Below are 18,385 nucleotides of genomic sequence, written 5' to 3' on the forward strand. Positions count from 1 at the left end.
GCGTCAGGATACCTTGCGGCGACACTTGACGTCTCATTTCAAGGAAGGATATAGAATGGACAGGAAAACGAAACAAAACAAAAACTGAAATAAAGGGCTGGCGCCGTGCACGAGGAGGCGGAGACGGAGCTGCCGTCTCTCGCCCAAAAACCCTCTCGTTTGTTTCCCTCGGCTATTTACGCCGCGGCTCGCACCGGGGGCCGGCTGCCTGTCTTTTGCGCGCGCGACGCGAGCGCGCACGCACAGACGCACGCCCGCAGCGCGCACTGTTTGAGCCGTCAGTGGCGGGGCGCAGCTTTGACGTGCGGAGATTGAGCGAGCTGAGAGGAGAGCGCAGCGGTGCTCTAGGTTGGCTTTCCGGCCATTATTTTTTAGCTTAAGCGAGAGCACGTATATGCCTGCGTCATCAGCGCGTGATGTGGGAGGGCGTGTAAACGCTCGTCCATTGTACCGCTTAGCAGCACGTATATATACTACAGGCAGAGGACACCACCGAACATAACGCTGTTCTCCGTTCCGCCTTTTACGCATGTACACAGTCGTGAGCGATATTAGAGGGAACAAAGTCTCTGCACAAGTAAGCTAAACTGGGCTACTGGGAACAAACTGGGAACAACTGGGAACTGGGAACAAAGTTTCCTCATAAAACTGCGAATTTCCTGTCTTTTCTTTTGCGCTAAATTTGAGAATGAATTTTGGATATTATACGCCAGGAATAAAACTTAATCGCGAAACAAAAACTCCGCATGTCACTCATAATTTGAAGTAATCAATAAATGAATGCTGAAACATCGTTCCCTGTAATATTTCTCACGACTGTACGGTCAGTATACAGACGTTTACGGGATGCGGGTGTGCAGGGGAAAAAAAAAAGCTATTTCGACGTGGGTACGCTAACCAGTCGCGCGAAATACCTTCAGTTATAAGGACACACACACGCTCCACCCACGTGGTCTCAAAACAAGACAGCTGAGCCGCGAGGGAGCGGTACAGTAAATTTGTTCCCGAGCTCACGCGTCGCATAAACTTTTTTTTTTGCCTAGTGTACTGCGTGTTGTATTGCTGCTGGAATGTAATAACCAGCCTAGACCTGTATGAATGTGCCTGCGAGGCGAGATATGCGAGTGTTGTAGAATGCATTACGTGGGGCCGAATTGGGGGGAAGGGGGAGGGAAGGACATCATCTTCTTCGTTTTTCACTCATCTCCGCGGTTGGCGTTTCTACAGCAGCGATCGGGCGTAACACACCTTAGGCGATTAACTGCGCGTCGACGTCACATCACAGACTCATAGCAAGAATGCGTGAAGGGCTTTGTTAATTGATTTATCTATGGTCGATTGAATTTCTGTTTGCCTAGGACGCCGATGAATTTAAACGACCTGGGTGTCTTTAAAGGGCATCGAAATATCAGTGCACGGGCATTTTTATATTCTGAGAATTTCGATCAGAAACATGCGTCAGAGAGAGAGAGTAGGTGAGAAGATTGGTTTAGTTGGTTTATGGGGTTTAACGTCCCAAAGCGACTAAGGCTATGAGAGACGCCGTAGTGAAGGGCTCCGGAAATTTCGACCACCTGGGGTTCTTCAACGTGCACTGACATCGCACAGTACACGGGCCTCTAGAATTTCTCCTCCAAAGAAATTCTAGCCGCCGCGGCCGGGATCGAACCCGCGTCCTTTGGGTCAGCAGCCGAGCACCATAGCCACTGAGCCACCGCGGCGGCAGAAAGCAGTTTGTCGCGTCTACTATGCTCAGGTGCAGGTATATATTGTTTTTAGCGCGGCACATAGTGGAACGTGTTAACTTGCCGCACATGTACCGCTTGCAGTTGTACAGGGTCTGTCCTGAAAGTAAGGAGACAAGTCGTGGCGTGGCGCACACGTGCGCTTGGCTGGGAAGCGTGTTTCCGGTGAAGGTCGGGGAGTCTTCAGCTCGACAAAACGACGAACTCAGTTGGCATCGAAAAGGCGGAGCGAGTGGACCTGCTTGAGAGTGTACCCCTGGTTCGTATCTGCGTTAAGGAAACACTGGAGTGAAAGTTGGAACTGCGCTATCCGTGGAGTTTTGCGTTCAAGGATGCGTTGGGGATGTCTTCTACCGAAACGATGTGCAGATCACCTGCCGAGAATGTGTAGGTCACGAGTGTTGAAGTGGCACAAAGCTTTCGAGAAGACGTCCACGACGATCAACTGTCCGGGCACCGTTGACAATGGTTTCGGACATTAATGTTGATTGTGTGCATGCTTTAGTGCACCCTGATTGGCGACTATGTGTCCGTGTGATTGCAGAAGAGTTCGAGATTCCGAAAACGCATCATAATCATCATCCTGATACGCCCAGAGCAGGGCAAAGGCCTCTCCCGTGTCTCCCCAATGAAATTGTCATTGAACATTTGCAAATGCTCTATATTGGCGGAAAACTTAAGTTCTCAAGTTTTCAATCGTGTGCAGATGGAGACCCGAATGACTATATTGCAACAAGTCAACAGTGATCTACACTTTCTGACGCAAGTTATTACTGGAAATGAAACGTGGGTGTTTCAGTATGACCCAGAAACAAAGACAGAGCTCAGAGTGGCACACAGGTGAATCTCTTCCCTTGAGAAAGGCGCGGATTTCGAACTCCGAAGTGAAATCCATGTTCATCGTGTTCCTTAAGTGCAAGGAAATCGTCCATAAGGAATTTGTTCCCTCCGGGTCGACAGCATATGCTAGTTTCTACATGGAAGTAGAATTTCCACATGGAACTTCTACATGGGAGTAGAACTTCTTTCCGAGGATAAAAAGCGTGTCGAGGCCCAAGGCTTTTATTTTGAAGAACATATAGGTATTGAAAGATTTTGTCAAATAATGCGTGTTTCCTGTGCACAGCCTTCTTACTTTCAGGATAGACCGTGTATAACTGTAACGAGGACACAGATGTAAGAGTTTTGAACTCTGACATCATAAGATTGTTCTGTCTGGAGCAGGGTGTATGCTATACAATCTGCCTGCACATTGTCTGGCAAATCTCCTGGGGCCCAGCAGTATACAGCTGCATTTCTGATGCAAGGTTCTTGTAACAGAGTGTTGTGAACACGGTGTGTGAATCAAGCTGTTCAGTAACCTGCTGGAAGATGGCTACATCGCGTCTCGTTATGAGGCGGACATTACCCGCAAACGCGATGCCCGCAGGCATTACATCGACAGAATTCACCGGACGGGGACGTTGCAGTCAGTTCGAATCTAGTAAATGACTGATACGTTGCATTCAAGTGCAGGCATGCATGCAAGTTCGTGCCCGTTTCTAACCATCAGGCAAGTGAACCAAATGATGTTGAATAAAGGAATAATTATTAGCGCCCAAATGAGCTCAGTCATACGGCTACAGACCTACATACTCGTGCAGACGTAGACCTTGTAAGACAAGAGACGCACGCTGTACACAATTGTCTCGAAGCCATGATTTCGGCTATGGCGAGGCGCCGCTGTGACGTAACCGCCAATGCGTGTTTATACCCCTCATGTAGAGCCCTCACCCGAGGGCCCTTGAGGTATTTGTAATAAAAAAAAATACCTCTGCCCTGCAAAAGAGGTCCTGTATATGGGCGGAGCTGCTTTCACGGCGTTTTCGCTCAGGACATCCGTCTGGCTGCTTCGCTCGACAGCCAAACCGACTTGAGCTCGCATAGTGAACCACAGTAGAATCACTTTCGCCACCCCCTCATAGCTCATCGCAGGGCTTGTTCCGGTCTGTATACACATGCAATACGCTGTGGTCCCTGGCTTCTTGAATGATGTTCGCCAGGAGCGCTTCTCAGAGGCGCTGGCTGTAACGCGATCGTCTCGTGTGTGTTTTATGGTCCACGTGCTCAGCCGGCCAGCGTCTGCGTGTGTGTGTGCGTGTCCGTGCACAAAATAAAGAAGCAGCAGCCACAGTAGCAGCCGTATACCCCGACAGGCGGCGTGCGTGTGACGTATGCGACGAGCCGGGCACGCGAACCTCGCGGGCAGTCCGCATGTGCCACTGGATGCGTATAGATCCGCGACGCTCCTTGCTGCTGCTGTTGCGCTGGGGACTGCGGGCGCCGACCACGTGGTTCGGCGCTTAACGATCGATAAACGCCACTCTTCCGTCTAGGCCCCGTAAAGCGCTATCGCCTCCCAGGTCTGTCTCTCTCTCTCTCTCTTCCCCCTCCCCCTCGATATCTGTCTCGCCGCTTTTTCGTTCCGGGTCCCTCTTGTTTTCGGGTATTGCTTTTCTTCCCTCGATCTGTCCGCATGGCCTCTCCTTTTCTGTTTTGTTTTTTGTTCTTGTAAGCGAGGTTCTAGCTTCTTCTATTGTGTGTATTATTGTTTACTGTGGCTCACGCAGCTTTGTCTACGTGTTTTCTCCGCAGCACCTTCTGCTGGCTGTCGAATAGAGTGCTTAGGCTGCAATGTAACTCCGGGGTTACGCACAACAGCCAACGTCGTTAATTGCTTGTCTTTCTATCGCGCCATCTATTCATTACTTTTCCGCGCAACCTAAACGCGTATCGAGTTTCTGGAACGTATGTGTGGCGCAAACTCCTTACGGGTCTTCCGGCCGGTACGTAAAATCTAGAGCTGCAACTGCTCTTCAGGGGCACGCCTTGTAGTCAAAATGCATCACAGCGTTGCATGTAAGGCTGTACAGTATACGCTGTCATGAAGAAAATGAAATGACTTTTCTGTTTATGGTCACAGTGCGCGCAGTGTGCACAACGGAGAAAGCACGAAGTAGCAGTATAGTATAGGGCCCCGGGAAAGCATGTACTAACTCTTTATTGAAGGTCCTTTGTAGCTTACTGTTGAATCTCTGTTAAAAGCTTTCTATAATGTTTACACTGTACTACAAGGACGGTATACGTTACAAGGGCTACCGCAGCTCTCCGGATCGGCGGAAAAGGATGTACAATACAAAATCTTGACTGTAGTGTTTGCGTAACTCTGCAATGGCTGCGACGTTATAAACGCTAGTGCAAGGCCTCCACCGAAAATGGCTAAACTTAAAGTTAAAAATGGGACTAGCTGCACCACTTAGTCCTCCCGACAAGCGGTTAGTCCGTGGGAAACCTGAAATCTAACTGTGGTTTCATGACCCTTGCAGTTAGTTTCCTAAGAGCGTAGCGGTTGCTCTCTGACTTTGAAAAGCTAATGGTTGCCGTAGCTCTGCTATAGTCCCAAAAGGATTAATCCTTTTCGGACTTGTACTCCTTTCCGGCTCGGAAAACGTTCTACAGGGGCTACTTCTTTCGAGAGTTCGTTTCCACAACCTTTAACTCTTCAAAGAACAACCATTACTACCTTAGAGAGAAACTGCAAAGGAGTGTCAACCATGAGTTACCTTACAGACTAACAGTTCGTGTTGAGGGAGTAATTACTCATTGTCATCCACCCAAGCACAGCCATACGGCTACAGAGGAAAGCTATACAACTTCCTTAGAAACTTCGTAGTTAAAGAAAAATTCGTCCTGGTCCGGGATTCGAACCCGAGACCACCGCTTCACCGGAGCAGTCGCTATGCAAACTGAGCTAACAATTCGTTGTTAGGTCTTACCGGCGCAGTTAGTCCCTCTTCTTAGCCATTTTTGGCTTGAAGAGTGCGGTGTTCGTATATGACACTGCGGAGGTGCGACTTCATGAGCGTTGTAAAAGCGTGGGGCGTCCCGAATCTCTGAGAACTGCCCGTGCATTAGAGCTCCTGCCGTTCCTTCGCGAGACGACGGGCCACAACGAGGGTCGCTGCACGATAGGCTGGCCCGCTGTGGTAGCGCGGGGGCGAGCTAGATGCTGTCTCCCCGTTCGCAGGCGTGGGCGGGCCGCGCGAGCCCGGCCCCGCGGCCTAAATATAGGCCGTCCCGAGCTAGAAGAAGAGACCGCCTCGACCTCGCTTCGTAAACGCGGCTGCGTGCTGCCGGGCGCGTAGTTCAGCACGCGCTTCCAAGCGTCCTCTCTCCGTGCACCGTGCGGAGAAGCCAGCCGTCGCGTCTGCTGCTGCTGCTGCTGCTCGCGTCTTCGTTGAAGGGCTGCAGAAGCCAAGAATTTGTGTAAGAAGTGCGCCGGGGCTTTGCATTCCTCATGACGCGCTTGAGTCCGGCGTCCTTGGCTTCGGCGCGAATAGCAATCCTTGGCATTTTCGCCGGGATGAAGGTTTTTCGCTCTCTTCGGGGGACCGGCTGACTCCTCGGCTCCGGCTCTAAGTCAGTGCTGCTGCACTGATCCAAATATATTTAAAGCCAGCTTAAGATGCTAGCAACAACAACAAACAAAAATTATCACCGTACTCTAGATACGCAATTGAGAGATCGTAGGACGGCAAATAAAGCACTCTGGCTCATGGAGGAGCTTAGATCTCGATAGCGGAACCGTTGCCACGTAGATTTCGACCGGCATATATTTAAACGCGCGGCGCGAACCGTCGCGCCGCTGTTGTCAGAAGCTCCCCTCGAGATAAAGCCGACAAAGAATCTATTAGCCGCAACGTGTTCGTTGCATAACGAGGAAGGGGGGGGGGGGGGTGTACTGTGAAGAACAAAAGCAACAAAAAAGAGCTAATAAACGCTGGGAGAAGCAGTGGCGGCGAAAGAAGGAGCACGAAACGCCCGCAGCAGCAGCAGCAGCAGGGGCGGCAGGATCTAGGCGACTCACACAGGACTGGAGGCGCTCGCTCTGCGGGGGGACCTGTTTATTTGTGCGCTCGAGACGACGCTTCCCGCTGCGTGGTCTGTCGGCGCGGGCTCCTGCGGCAGCAACAGCAGCAGCTTGCGCGAGCGCTCGCCGCTTTGCGCCGAGCCGCCGAAGCCGCGCTGGCTCGCATGCGTTCCCGTTGCTGCCGCCGAGTTCCGAGCACGCCACGCACCTCGCTTGGAGCTGTTTCCCACCGCCGTCGCTCTCGAGCGTATGGCCGCGAAGCAGCAGCGGCTGACGGACCTCATATCGAATCGGGAGTGTCGTATCGATTGTTTCCTCGTTTTCTTTAAAAAAAAAAAGTCTATTCAAATTGATTTGTTCCGTCCAATTGAGCTCTAAAATTAGATGTTATGATGTGCACTCAATGCCTGTCGATTCCATTCCACTTCTGGCGGTTTGTGGTTTGTTGGCTCTGTTGGAGTTGCGTTGGTTCGGTTAAGCCGCGCTTAGCGAGTCGCCGTGTTTCGCGGCCCTTGTACGAGGTTAATTCATATTCCGCCTAGTGGAACACTCGCTGCTTTAGTTAAGCGCCAGAGCGTTGCCGCCGCCGCTGGCTGCGGTGAATTAAGTGCCGTGACTCGTGACAGTTCCGTCGCACGCTTGAAAGCGCGCCTTCGATGCGGCGATTCGAAGCGCCCTGGAACACGATGCACTTTTCCGGAGAGCCTGTACACTACTATTTCCAGCAGATGACGTCACGAGAGGACGCTCAACAACGACACGGATGCAGTCTCGGGGGGACGACGGCGGTGACGCCACATATTATGTGTGTTGTGGATCAAATACGTGATTGAAAAGGATGCACGTAGGGAACAGTTGAGTGAGACAGGCAGGCAGCGAGGAGGTTTGAAGAGGAGGAGAGAAGCGCGTCGCTCTCGACGCCGAGGAAAGAACTGTGCCGGCGCGCGGTATCTTTATTATGGTGCTCAATGCGGATATCACACAGCGTGCCAGCGGACGGGCGAGATTTCCGAAGGCATTACGCTGACGCGAGCGTCTCTCTCTCTCTCCCTTCATCTTTCGCTCTCTCCCTCCCCTTGGATCCTCCGTGCGGCGCGTATCGGTCGCGCGAAAAACAGTTAACGTCTTTTTTTACAACTCCATTAACGAGCATAAAACAAGACTGTGGAAACTGCTGCTGGCGCCGCGGACACCCGTGAGCGCTCATAGCGACGTATACGGGTGGTGCGGGGGTGTCTCTGAGGCACGCGCCTGTCCTCAGTCCCTGTCGCGCGTACACGCGCACGCAAACGCACACACACACGCACACCCACACGCGCACACACACGCACACGCTCGCACACACACACATACGTATACACACACGTGCACGCGCACACGCGCACACGCGCACACACACACACACACACACACACACACACACACACGCGCGCGCGCACACACACACACACACCCGGTCGGCTCCGCGCTATCAACTGCGAAGCATGCGTTGCGGTCTGTTGGTTTTCGTCACATGTACCTTTTTTCTGTTGTTAAAGTTTTGACAGCCTTGAAGGAAGTTGAATAATCGCGGCGTATACGGAGCTCATACAACTGCATGAAAAATAAGCATTGATTCCGAAATAACTTGCGAAGTTCAACTCTGCCCACTTGAAATGTATTCAAGAGGGCAGATTTGAGCTTCTTAATGGACATTGAAATTTATTTTGAATTTGAAGCGTTTTTGCCCTGCATGATACACTTAGCTGCCACCGACCCACAAGCACAGCGCACTTAGGTGAGGAAGAAATTACAATGAAAGTTTATGGGGCAATAAATTATTATTATTATTAAAATGGAAGACGAATTCCAACAGCTGTCAATATCAGTAATGCAGTCTGGGGGGCTGTTAGTGCATGGATGGTTTCGTAAAAATACGAACCGCAAAAAAGCGCACAAACAATGGAGATGGAGACGGGCGCATGTCCCGTCTCTGTTCCTTGTGTGCTGTCCTTTTCTGGGGTTCCTCATTTAAGGAAGTCAGCTTCAGCATACAATATTTTGTACGCATACAGTGGCATACAAAAAGCCGGTCCTGGCTCTGAAAACACTACCGGTATTACTTTATCGTTTTATATGTGACTATATTTGATATGTCTAAATATTTATTTATTCACATTTATTTATTCACAGATACCTGCAGCGCCCGAAGGCAATATTGCGGGGGGGCGTACAACGAAACAAAACATTATAAGGGCTATAGTCAGGTGATGAGACATTCAAACACACGGAACAGCCATAAAATACAGCAAAATCAGGCACACACACGCGTACAGTCGGGGACAAAAATCTCCGGACCACGTGTTCCTCTAACGAAGTCGATAGCTTTGCTAATAGTCGGCGGCTGGAGACCACACTTGTGGAGGTAAAAGTTAAATTTTGGTTCTTTCATCTCCACAAGTGCGGTCTCCAGCCGCTGTCTGATAGTAGAGCTATAAGCTTCGTTTGAGGAACACGTGGTCCGGAGACTTTTGTCCCCGACTGTACATTAATGATACAGTTAAGGTTAAGTGATTCAATGAATAAGAGCACGAATAAAAGCTCGAAACGCTTCAACAGATATGCAGTCAACGACGTTTTTGGGGAGTTTGTCCCAAACTTATATGACATGCGGAAAGAAAGAGTTCTGATAAACGTTTGTTCGACATTTGATTTCACACACCTTAAAAGCATGATCACAACTTGCAGATACAGAATGTGGCTGCTGAACATAGAGTTTTGTCAATCCCGGTTTTGCTGAAATAGATGCGATAGAACATATATTTGGATACATATGAATATGCACAAATATTCAAATATTATTCATTAGTATCATTATTTTATAGTTATTTGTGAGAAGGATAGTAAGCAGTGCCGTAATCCACCGAGAAGGTAGCTGATGGTTCATTCGATCGACGCACTAGGTATCGGATTGAAGGAAAACGTATGCTGGAGAGGGTGGCTGTTTTGTAAGTAGGGGGCTGATGTTAAGAACTTCGCTGGCTGGAGTAAGACCGAACATCACAGGTAGTGGCCTTTCTTCCGCAGGTGGACTTAACCTGGATCACGATGATGGGGGTGATGACGATGATGATGAAACAATGCTTATTCCACTGACGTGTGCACAACCACCAGTACCAACGTGTATGTATAGTGTATATCTTTTTAACTTTCCCTTTTTCTTTAGCCGTTCGCTGCGTATAGGCGCAGTATTTCTCAAATGAAATTTGCACGCTTCGCGCCACTGGCGTTGCACTCGTCATACTCGCAGCCCAGGCCGGGGTTACCTGGATGGATGGATGGATGGATGGATGGATGGATGGATAGGAGCGCCCCCTTTGAAACGGGGTGGTGGCAATAGCAACCATGCTCAGCTTTTCTTTCTTTATTTTTTTTTGGTTTTTGTTTACCTGGCCGTTACCGACTAGCGCCATCTGTCGGCCGCAAGCAGCGAACGCCGCGTAATTCGATGGGAATATTTTCGCTTTTAATTGCGAGAAAGGTAATACTTATAGAGTGAGTAGAGGTGCTCCTCGAACACGTTGATAGTGATGGCCTACGTCTCCTACGTGTTACAAAATCTGTGTTGTAATAAGAAAGGCTCCTGCGCCCTCGGCGACTATAGTTCTGAAGGAAAGAGAGAATCAGTAAGGCATACCGTACACTCAAATTCTCTCGGTAATTTGAAACGTCCAGCGCCATGGAGCACATGGTGGCAGCTGCGTGAACTAACAGCATTAGTGCAGGTTTTCCGTACTTGCCAAGTGCAGTTCCCGCGACGCTGCCGGTGGTTGAATTTTTAGTGACTTAGGTAGACTCTAAGCAGGATACTCTATGCCACCCCTTATCTCAAATTTTCGAAAGCAGAAAAGGACAAATTGGATAGTATGATACGGCAGGCCTATAAGGCTGCGTTAGGACTCCCACTAAATGCCTCAACCGAAAGGCTTATGAGGTTAGGAATACATAACACCTACAACGAACTGAAAGAAGCCCATTTAATGGCTCAAACAGCGCGATTAGCCAATTCCAGAACTGGCAGGAGTATTCTTACCAGGCTCGGAATTAACTTTCAACCTACGAATAACGATGCTAAAGTAGACTTACCCCGCGACTATAGGACGGCCCTACTAATCAAACCACTCCCCAAAAACATGCACCCCGTACACCATGAGGGTAGAAGACAAGCAAGAGCCAAAGCCTTACATAACAAATACAGACAGTGCGCTGGAACACTTTATGTAGATGCGGCAGAATACAAAAATACCAATGCCTTTGCAATTGTGGTTGTGAACGAGAATGGTGACCACATCGTCTCGGCGACAATCAAAACGAAATCCTCTGAAACGGCAGAAGAGGCGGCTATAGCCCTCGCCCTAGCGCATACCCAAGGGAGCATCATCTTCAGCGATTCCAAAATGGGTATCAGTAATTTCGCTAAAGGGCGAATTACAAACATCTCCCTTAGAATCCTTAACGTAACCAAATTCTCACCAAATTATTCCCAATTGATATGGGTCCCAGCCCATTCGGGGAATCCGGGGAACGAGGCAGCCCACAATAAAGCCCGAGGTTTCGTCGACCGGGCAGTGGATGAGTCTGGCTCCCTGAATTTCACGAAGGACTCCATGATCACATATCATGATCTCACCAATCATTTTAAACTAGAGAGGAGAATTTTCCCCCCTCCAGACAAAAGACTTACTAAAGACCAAGAGGTTACGTGGCGTCGTCTACAGACGAGATCGATACGCACCCCATCACTCCTCGCGCACATTTATCCAGATCTTTACAACCCACACTGCAAACACTGTGGCCAACGTGCTACCTACGATCACATCCTGTGGGACTGCAAAATAGAGCCACCTCCGGGTGATCTAGTTACAGCTCCTTCTCTCGAGCGGTGGGAGACCGTGCTGGCTAGCTCTGACCCCAGAACGCAAGTTTTGGCGGTGGAGTGGGCTGACAAAGTCGTCGAGGGCTATGTACTCTCGACCACTTAACGCGACCTCTTGCCAAGCTCTTCCCGGCGAATAAAATGTTTTACAATCAATCTGCAGCTAGATATATAGGAGTCTCGTGTGCCAGAAGGCTCACTTACCAAACCACTCCCTGGCCATTCCCCCCCCCCCCCCTTTCTTTTTGAGCCCCGCCGCGGTGGCTCAGTGGTTACGGCGCTCGGCTGCTGACCTGATAGACGCGGGTTCAATCCCGGCCGCGGCGGCCGAATTTCGATGAAGGCGAAATTCCAAAGGCCCGTGTGCTGTGCGATGTCAGTGCACGTTAAAGAACCCCAGGTGGTCGAAATTTCCGGAGCCCTTCACTACGGCGTCCCTCATAGCCTCAGTTGCTTTGGGACGTTAAACGCCAATAAACCTTTTTCTATGAAAAAAAAAAAATAACATAATAAAATTTTTATGAACAGCCGTATAGACTGTCTCGAGAAAAATTTTTTGTATGTTCCTTGGCGAACAGACTGCTGAGAAGGACTGTTTTTAAAAGCTGTCCTCAGAACGGTTGATTTCAAGGTTACAGTCGAGTCGTTAGGTAGGTGCGCTCGTAACCTTGAGCTCGTACTTCGGTGTTTGAATCGCTATCGTCCGGTTTTATTGGAACGCCCACGAAATGACTCGTCAACAGGGACGACCTACAACGCATGCTGCCTCCTTTGGATGTGTGAACGTTTTCTTCGTGATGCCTCCCAGCAAGCTTCTCACACGTGTGGCCCAATTCAGCTTGTCAGACGCATTACGTCTCATAAAACCGACACAATAATCAATGAAGCGAGCAGGCCGAACTGACCCCCAAGTAAGAATGATTAATGGGCAAGGCTTACTGCACGAGTGGTAAATAGGAGCAATAGATTGGCTGAAAAAGTACGGAAAGAGTAAAAATAAGCACGCAGTACTTCGTCACTGCGGACAAACTACCACTGGTCTTGTTTTCTTTCTTTTGCGTTTTTATTCGTAAGAGCCAGCGCACACTAAACGCTGATACGCCTATATGGGTGTAGAGAGGGAGTACTCTATCCTCTGGCACACATCCTTTTTGTAAAAGATAGTACGCTAGAGTACAACTTATTCCCTTTTTACTCCTTGCTACGTAGGGTGCAAGTGCTAAACGAGTTTCACTCTCGCGCCGTTTTCAGATTCCGACCAGTAGCGTGGTACAGAGCCATCTGTCGGTGGGCATATGTGTTTCGCCCTGCCAGAAAGCACTCTCATCGCCACAGCCGACAGCGACCGGGCTGTGGAGTCGGTTCCATAGCACAGCTGTCGCTCTCGGTTCTTCCTCTGCGGCCATCGCTGCAGTTCAACGGAAACGCATTCCGTTATCCGTACCGTACCGCACAAATCCGCTCGCCCCCCAAGTTCTCGGCCTAGCTATTTCCTGTTTTCTCACTGCATACCTGTATACCTTCGCCCTTCGCTTCATGGCGTCTCTCTCTCTCTCTCTCTCTCTCTCTCTCTCTCTCTCTATATATATATATATATATATATATATATATATATATATATACTTTGGCGTTCGTTTCGAACCTGAGATTCAGATCCCCAGCTGAGAGCACCGGTGTACCTTGCTAGAAGGGAAGTGGAAGAGAGGGAACAAGAAAGCTCACAACACGTATCTCTTGTTTCGCTTCGTGCTTGCCAGGAAGAAAGAAGGCAAAAACGTGCGAAAGCTGGAGAGTTACTGGCAGGCATTCAACTGTGTCGACCGCGCTACCGTGCGAGCAGAAAGAAGATGGGGCGAAGGAAGCAGAGAGCGAGGAAGGACTTGGGCTCGAAAAGATCCGCTCGGTCTCCGCGGCGTCGCCAATCCCTTTGGTTTCTACTCCGCTCTGGCTGCGGCTGCCTTATATATCGACGGCGGCTCCTGAGCTGCGGCATCGGCGGCAGCACCTCCACTCTTCTTGACATGTTTCAAAATCCTCCTCATCCTCTTCCCATTTTTTTTCTTCTTCGTTTTCACTTCTCTTCATCTCTAGGTTCTCCAGCTTTGTATGTGCGTATTTTCGGTTTGTTGGCTTCCATCTCTGTTTAGAGCCGTCGAGGGCGCCGGCGGCTGCGGCATTCCCGACGCCAACATCGCTGCTACCGCTACTACTGGTTCCATAAAAAAAAATTAAAAAGTTTAAAGTGAAAAAAAAGAAAAAAGGCAAAGACGCCAAAAGTGTGACGTCCGTTTTGCAGCAGCGCTCCCCTTGCGTCGCATGCGAAGCGGTGCATCGGAGGCGAACAAAATAAAAATATATTGGGAGGCCCGAGATTGGGAAGGGTGAGGGAAAGGAGGTAGAGGGAGAGGGGGCTGCAGTGGATGCTGCGGCTGTAGTAGGTATCCAACTTCCTTCTCAAGGTGGCCAAGATGAAATCAGCTTCTTCTCCTTCGTCGTCGTCGCGTGCTGCTTGTGTTTCTCCTCCCTGCTTTTTCTTGTTCGTCTGCTCCCACTTCGTTTCATTTGGCAGGTGGTCGTAAATTTTACGCTTCTCTATTCCAACTATATACACCACCGTTGTGCGGTACATGCACGCCGCTTCTTTCTCTTCTTTCTTCTCTCTTCGAGTCTTTTTACACACGCTGGCGTCCGCTATACGAAAGGGAAACGCAATCTTTTTGGATCGGTTGGCTCGCGTATACACGGGCCGAGCGGGCCACGGCAAAAAGCAAGATGGACGCCGCCGACGGTGAGGGGTTTGTGTGTGTGTTTGGGGTGGAGCCATACAGGAAGCGAGATATACACTGGTTGTGTTGCGTGTGAGTGAAATGTGTTCGACCGTGCTCCAGTTTGACGCGGCAACGCCTCGGCAAATGAGCCAACGGTGAGCTGACGGAACCGAAACACAGGTCGAATTTGTGGGCCGTTGAGCTGTAAGGATACGGGTGGGGTAGTGACAACCGGATGATTAGGTGAATTACGCAGAATGAAGGCTGCAGATAGTTAACTAATTGCGTGGCGGAGACTACTTGTTGTGACTTTAGCAGTTTTCCGGCGATAAGCATTTTATAGGAGTTTGAAGTAACAAAAATAAAAGAAATATTTGCGAAACGACACGGAAAACTTCGGGCGAGAAAAGTTACAAATAAAATAAAAAGAAGACAGAAGTGAAATCTGTGGCACCTAAGATGCAGCTGTGTACTTGTTATGCGTGCATTGAAACCGCCTTTTAGTTTTCATTTTATATAGCTATCGCAGTCTAAGCTTCACTTTCCCGTTGATAGTTACGTAAGTTCGTGACAGGGATGAATTGGTCATTTGGAAGTCGTCACATTTTTTTTTTTTCGTTCAGTCGCTCCCAAACACCCGGGCCTCCTGCGCGTTTCGATTAAGCGTTATGACTACACGACATGCTGTTTAGGTATAGTATATGTATCTTATTTCACTTCGTGGCAATGTTATTCAAAGAAGTGTTGCAGTCGGGGAGCACGTTATAAACCCATAATAAGGACGTAAGCAAGGAACAGAAAGTTGAAAACCGGGAAACACTGAATATATGCAGGAAGTACTGTGCTTTCTGTCCACCTCTACGCTGTATGAAAGCTGCATTTACATTGCCGCATTTATAGCTTCTTATCAAAACTTAATTGCCGTTCTACGCGCATAGTGCTTCGAAAAACTGAACCGAACGGTTGATAAAATGGCTTCCATCGCTGTCATGTCGAAGCCGTACGGTTATCATTGCTCTCTTTCTCTCTTAGTCACTATTTGCAACAGATGATCTCGAAAGCCCGCAGTCGGCGAACACAGTCTGGCCACGAAAGAAAAAAAAAAAAGAAACAAGCTTTCGGTTTCCGGTAGCATGTCCTGTTTTGGATAATCTGTTCGGGATGGAAAGATACTTTGTGAGCGGTTAGCGTCGACGTGGATGTGCGCTTCTGCTATTGACCCACGCCCGCCCAAGCTGTTCACAAGAGCTGCACAGCTGCTCAGGAGGAAGATCGAACAAAAGCGGGGAAGAAAAACAAAAAAAAAAAAAACAGGCGGAATTAAAAAGTTGCAAACGAAAAGCGCTCCGTGAGCGTGTGTGTCGTGTGTAGGATGAGCTCGATATAATAGCCGCGCATCCGTTGTTTTGCCGGCTGCCTAGTTGTTTGCGTCCGTGAAGCATCGCCGGCTGCCGTGTACGTACCACGCCGGTTGAAGAGTTCGTCTCGCAGGATATGGCGACTGTCCGGGTCAAAGGTCGGCGTCAAGGTCACCGCTTGTTCGAGCTTTCAGTGCGCAGCTTGTGACGCATTTGTCGCCAGTTAAGAACTGTTTTTCGGAGCCTGAATGGTGCTGCTGCTAATGACCGATATTCACTCATTTGTGTGGCTGCGTCCGTCCTCTGAAATTTAGGACTGTCATGGATGCTGCACTCTAAACAGAATGGTGTATAAAGGGAGTAAGTCGTCCTCTGTGGTGCGCAAGAGGAGAGTTTACTTTCATTGTTACTCCCATTTAGGCGTATTCGTGTTTAAGTGTATTGTACCATGCCTCATCGTGGCCAGAGCCACGGTCAAGCTCACCTTCGTGCCTTTAGTGGTAGTGGTACTAACGGTTTAGCCAGTAAATAAATAAAAAATAAACAGATATACATCGAGAAACTGCCACATATCTCTCGAGCATCAGATAGGCAGAAAAATGAAGGGACAGTGAGGATGTATGGGCAGAAATAAAACCTAGAAAGGAAGTAGAGTAAAAGCGGTAATGCATTGGGGAAAAGGAAGGGCTGTAGCTGTGTAGTGCAAAAAAATAAAAAAATAAAACTACCTTCATCGAATAGTCACTGAGCAGGAATTATGTGCATAAAACAGCCCATTTCGCATGTTTATGGCAGCAGAACCGTACGAGCTCACAATGCCAAAAGGGGCCACCTTGGACTTTGCCTCCATCAAGCCCATATCCACAGCGTACTTGAGAGATTCACTACAGGACATCACGAATAAGACGTTATTACTGTACAGAGCCAAGAGCACCTTTCTGGGCTCGAAAGGCCAGGGCTCGCCGCGCGAAATTCCAAGTTTCCTGGGACCATCGGCATAAAGCTACAAGATTGTTATCTCGATGTTTGGTTTAGTTTGGTTTATTGGGGTTTAACGTCCCGAAGCAACTCAGGCTATGAGGGACGCCGTAGTGAAGGGCTCCGGAAATTTCGACCACCTGGGGTTCTTTAACGTGCACTGACATCGCACAGTACACGGGCCTCTAGAATTTCGCCTTCATCGAAATTCAGCCGCCGCGGCCGGGATCGAACCCGCGTCTTTAAGGTCAGCAGCCGAGCGCCGTAACCACTGAGCCACTGCGGCGGGTTTATCTCGATGTATAACGAGGTAGTATACTTCGCAGTTGAGCTGCGTCGCATATTAAACATAGCGGATTGAAACGTGTGCTTCTACGGTACCCTTTTTCTCTGCGTTTGGATCTAGCATTTTTTTTTCCTGTATGAAATGGATATCACCGCCATGAGAGGGCCGCGGTGTTGCACCACAATGCGCTTTGTCGACCGATATATCATCAAGCACATAATCTTTACTAATATTTACTAACTCTTTGTTAGGAAATCTCTCCATTCCAAACGGTAGCGAATCGTCTTTGCGGAGAATAGTTGTGGAGGTAATGAGATTAAAGAAGTAATAGTGTATGCGTACGCGGTTGTTGATCTCGACACTAATGCTCTCAGCCAACTACTGTTATGCGCGAGTCGATAGCCAAAGCATAACAGTCTAGTCGCTGAGGGATTGCATTCTAAAGGAGCATGCACAACTACACCTGAAGAAATAAAAAAAGAAATAAACGGCTTCGGTGAACATGTGGGAGCTGGTCATAATTACACCGGGCTACAGAATTAGACGCGAGGTAGAAACATTGCAGAAAGGAAGTAAAAAGGAACAAAAAATGTACGCGTAACTAATCATGCACTTAATTAAAACACACAGCTTAAGCCCTTGATCGCTTGAACGTTGCACTATCCACGTGTAACTGCGAAGGCATTTCACTGCCCCCCCCCCCCTCCCCCCCCCTCGCTTTTTTTTTACATCTCGTGTGTACCGAGGACTTTAGTGACCGACAGAAGTACGTGAGATGTATACGCGTCTCAAGCTACCCAAAAGCACGCTGTCACTATAGGTTCCGTCACACTGGCTGAGAGAGCGGGCTGCGAGTAGCATACACCGTGTCAGACCTCAGATCGTCGTCTTGCCGGCTCGATTAGCTGCTTGCTATTTCGACGGTGAGTGGCGCCGCCGCGCCGCGGGGTGAGTGTCTCCGGACGTGCCTCTCGCCAGCTGCATGCACGGTCCGGATGCGCGCGGTGTGAGCGCGCTCGCGCCCTGCGTGACGTACCGCTCTCTTTGCGTCGCAATGGCGGCGTTCGCGCCACTCTTGGCCCGCGCGTCAAGCTGCTGGTTCGCATTTTGGAGCTATACCACGTCCTGGTGATTTCCCTGCGTGCGGTGGCTGCTGTTTGTGCGCCACCGCCAAGAACTCCCGCTGCGTGCGAATGTATACGAGTACACTCCCGGGATCGGTGTCGCCGCCGCGACGGTGGCGCCACCTGCGCGTCTTGCGCGTTTATCTCGCCATCAATTTGCCTCGTTACACACGCACGCACACACGCGAGCGCCTACACCACTCGCGCTCCCTGCCGCGCGGCGGCTGGCTGTGCGCCGCTGCTGTTTCGCGTTCGTTTACGCGGCGACGGTGGCCGCCTTTTGGCCCCTCCGTGGTGGGCCC

At 49.6% G+C, this 18,385-nt stretch overlaps 1 protein-coding gene across 3 annotated transcripts in view; it reads left to right on the forward strand.

Annotated features, from left to right (window-relative positions):
• LOC149339606 (uncharacterized) overlaps nucleotides 1–18,385 on the forward strand; it is a 62,449-nt gene that overhangs the window by 33,336 nt on the left and 10,728 nt on the right. The window contains exon 3 of one of the 3 annotated variants that reach the window (XM_089548317.1): nucleotides 9,721–9,951. The exons of the other annotated variants lie outside the window; for them this stretch is intronic. Within the exon in view, the coding sequence (XP_089404443.1) occupies nucleotides 9,721–9,896 (176 nt within the window). The 3' untranslated portion in view covers nucleotides 9,897–9,951. Of the gene's footprint in view, nucleotides 1–9,720; nucleotides 9,952–18,385 lie in introns of those variants that run through there. 3 annotated transcript variants of the gene reach the window in all.

This window comes from Amblyomma mixtum, chromosome 6 (genome assembly GCF_055824585.1).
Source record: "Amblyomma mixtum isolate Tamu chromosome 6, ASM5582458v1, whole genome shotgun sequence".
NCBI lineage: Eukaryota > Metazoa > Arthropoda > Arachnida > Ixodida > Ixodidae > Amblyomma > Amblyomma mixtum.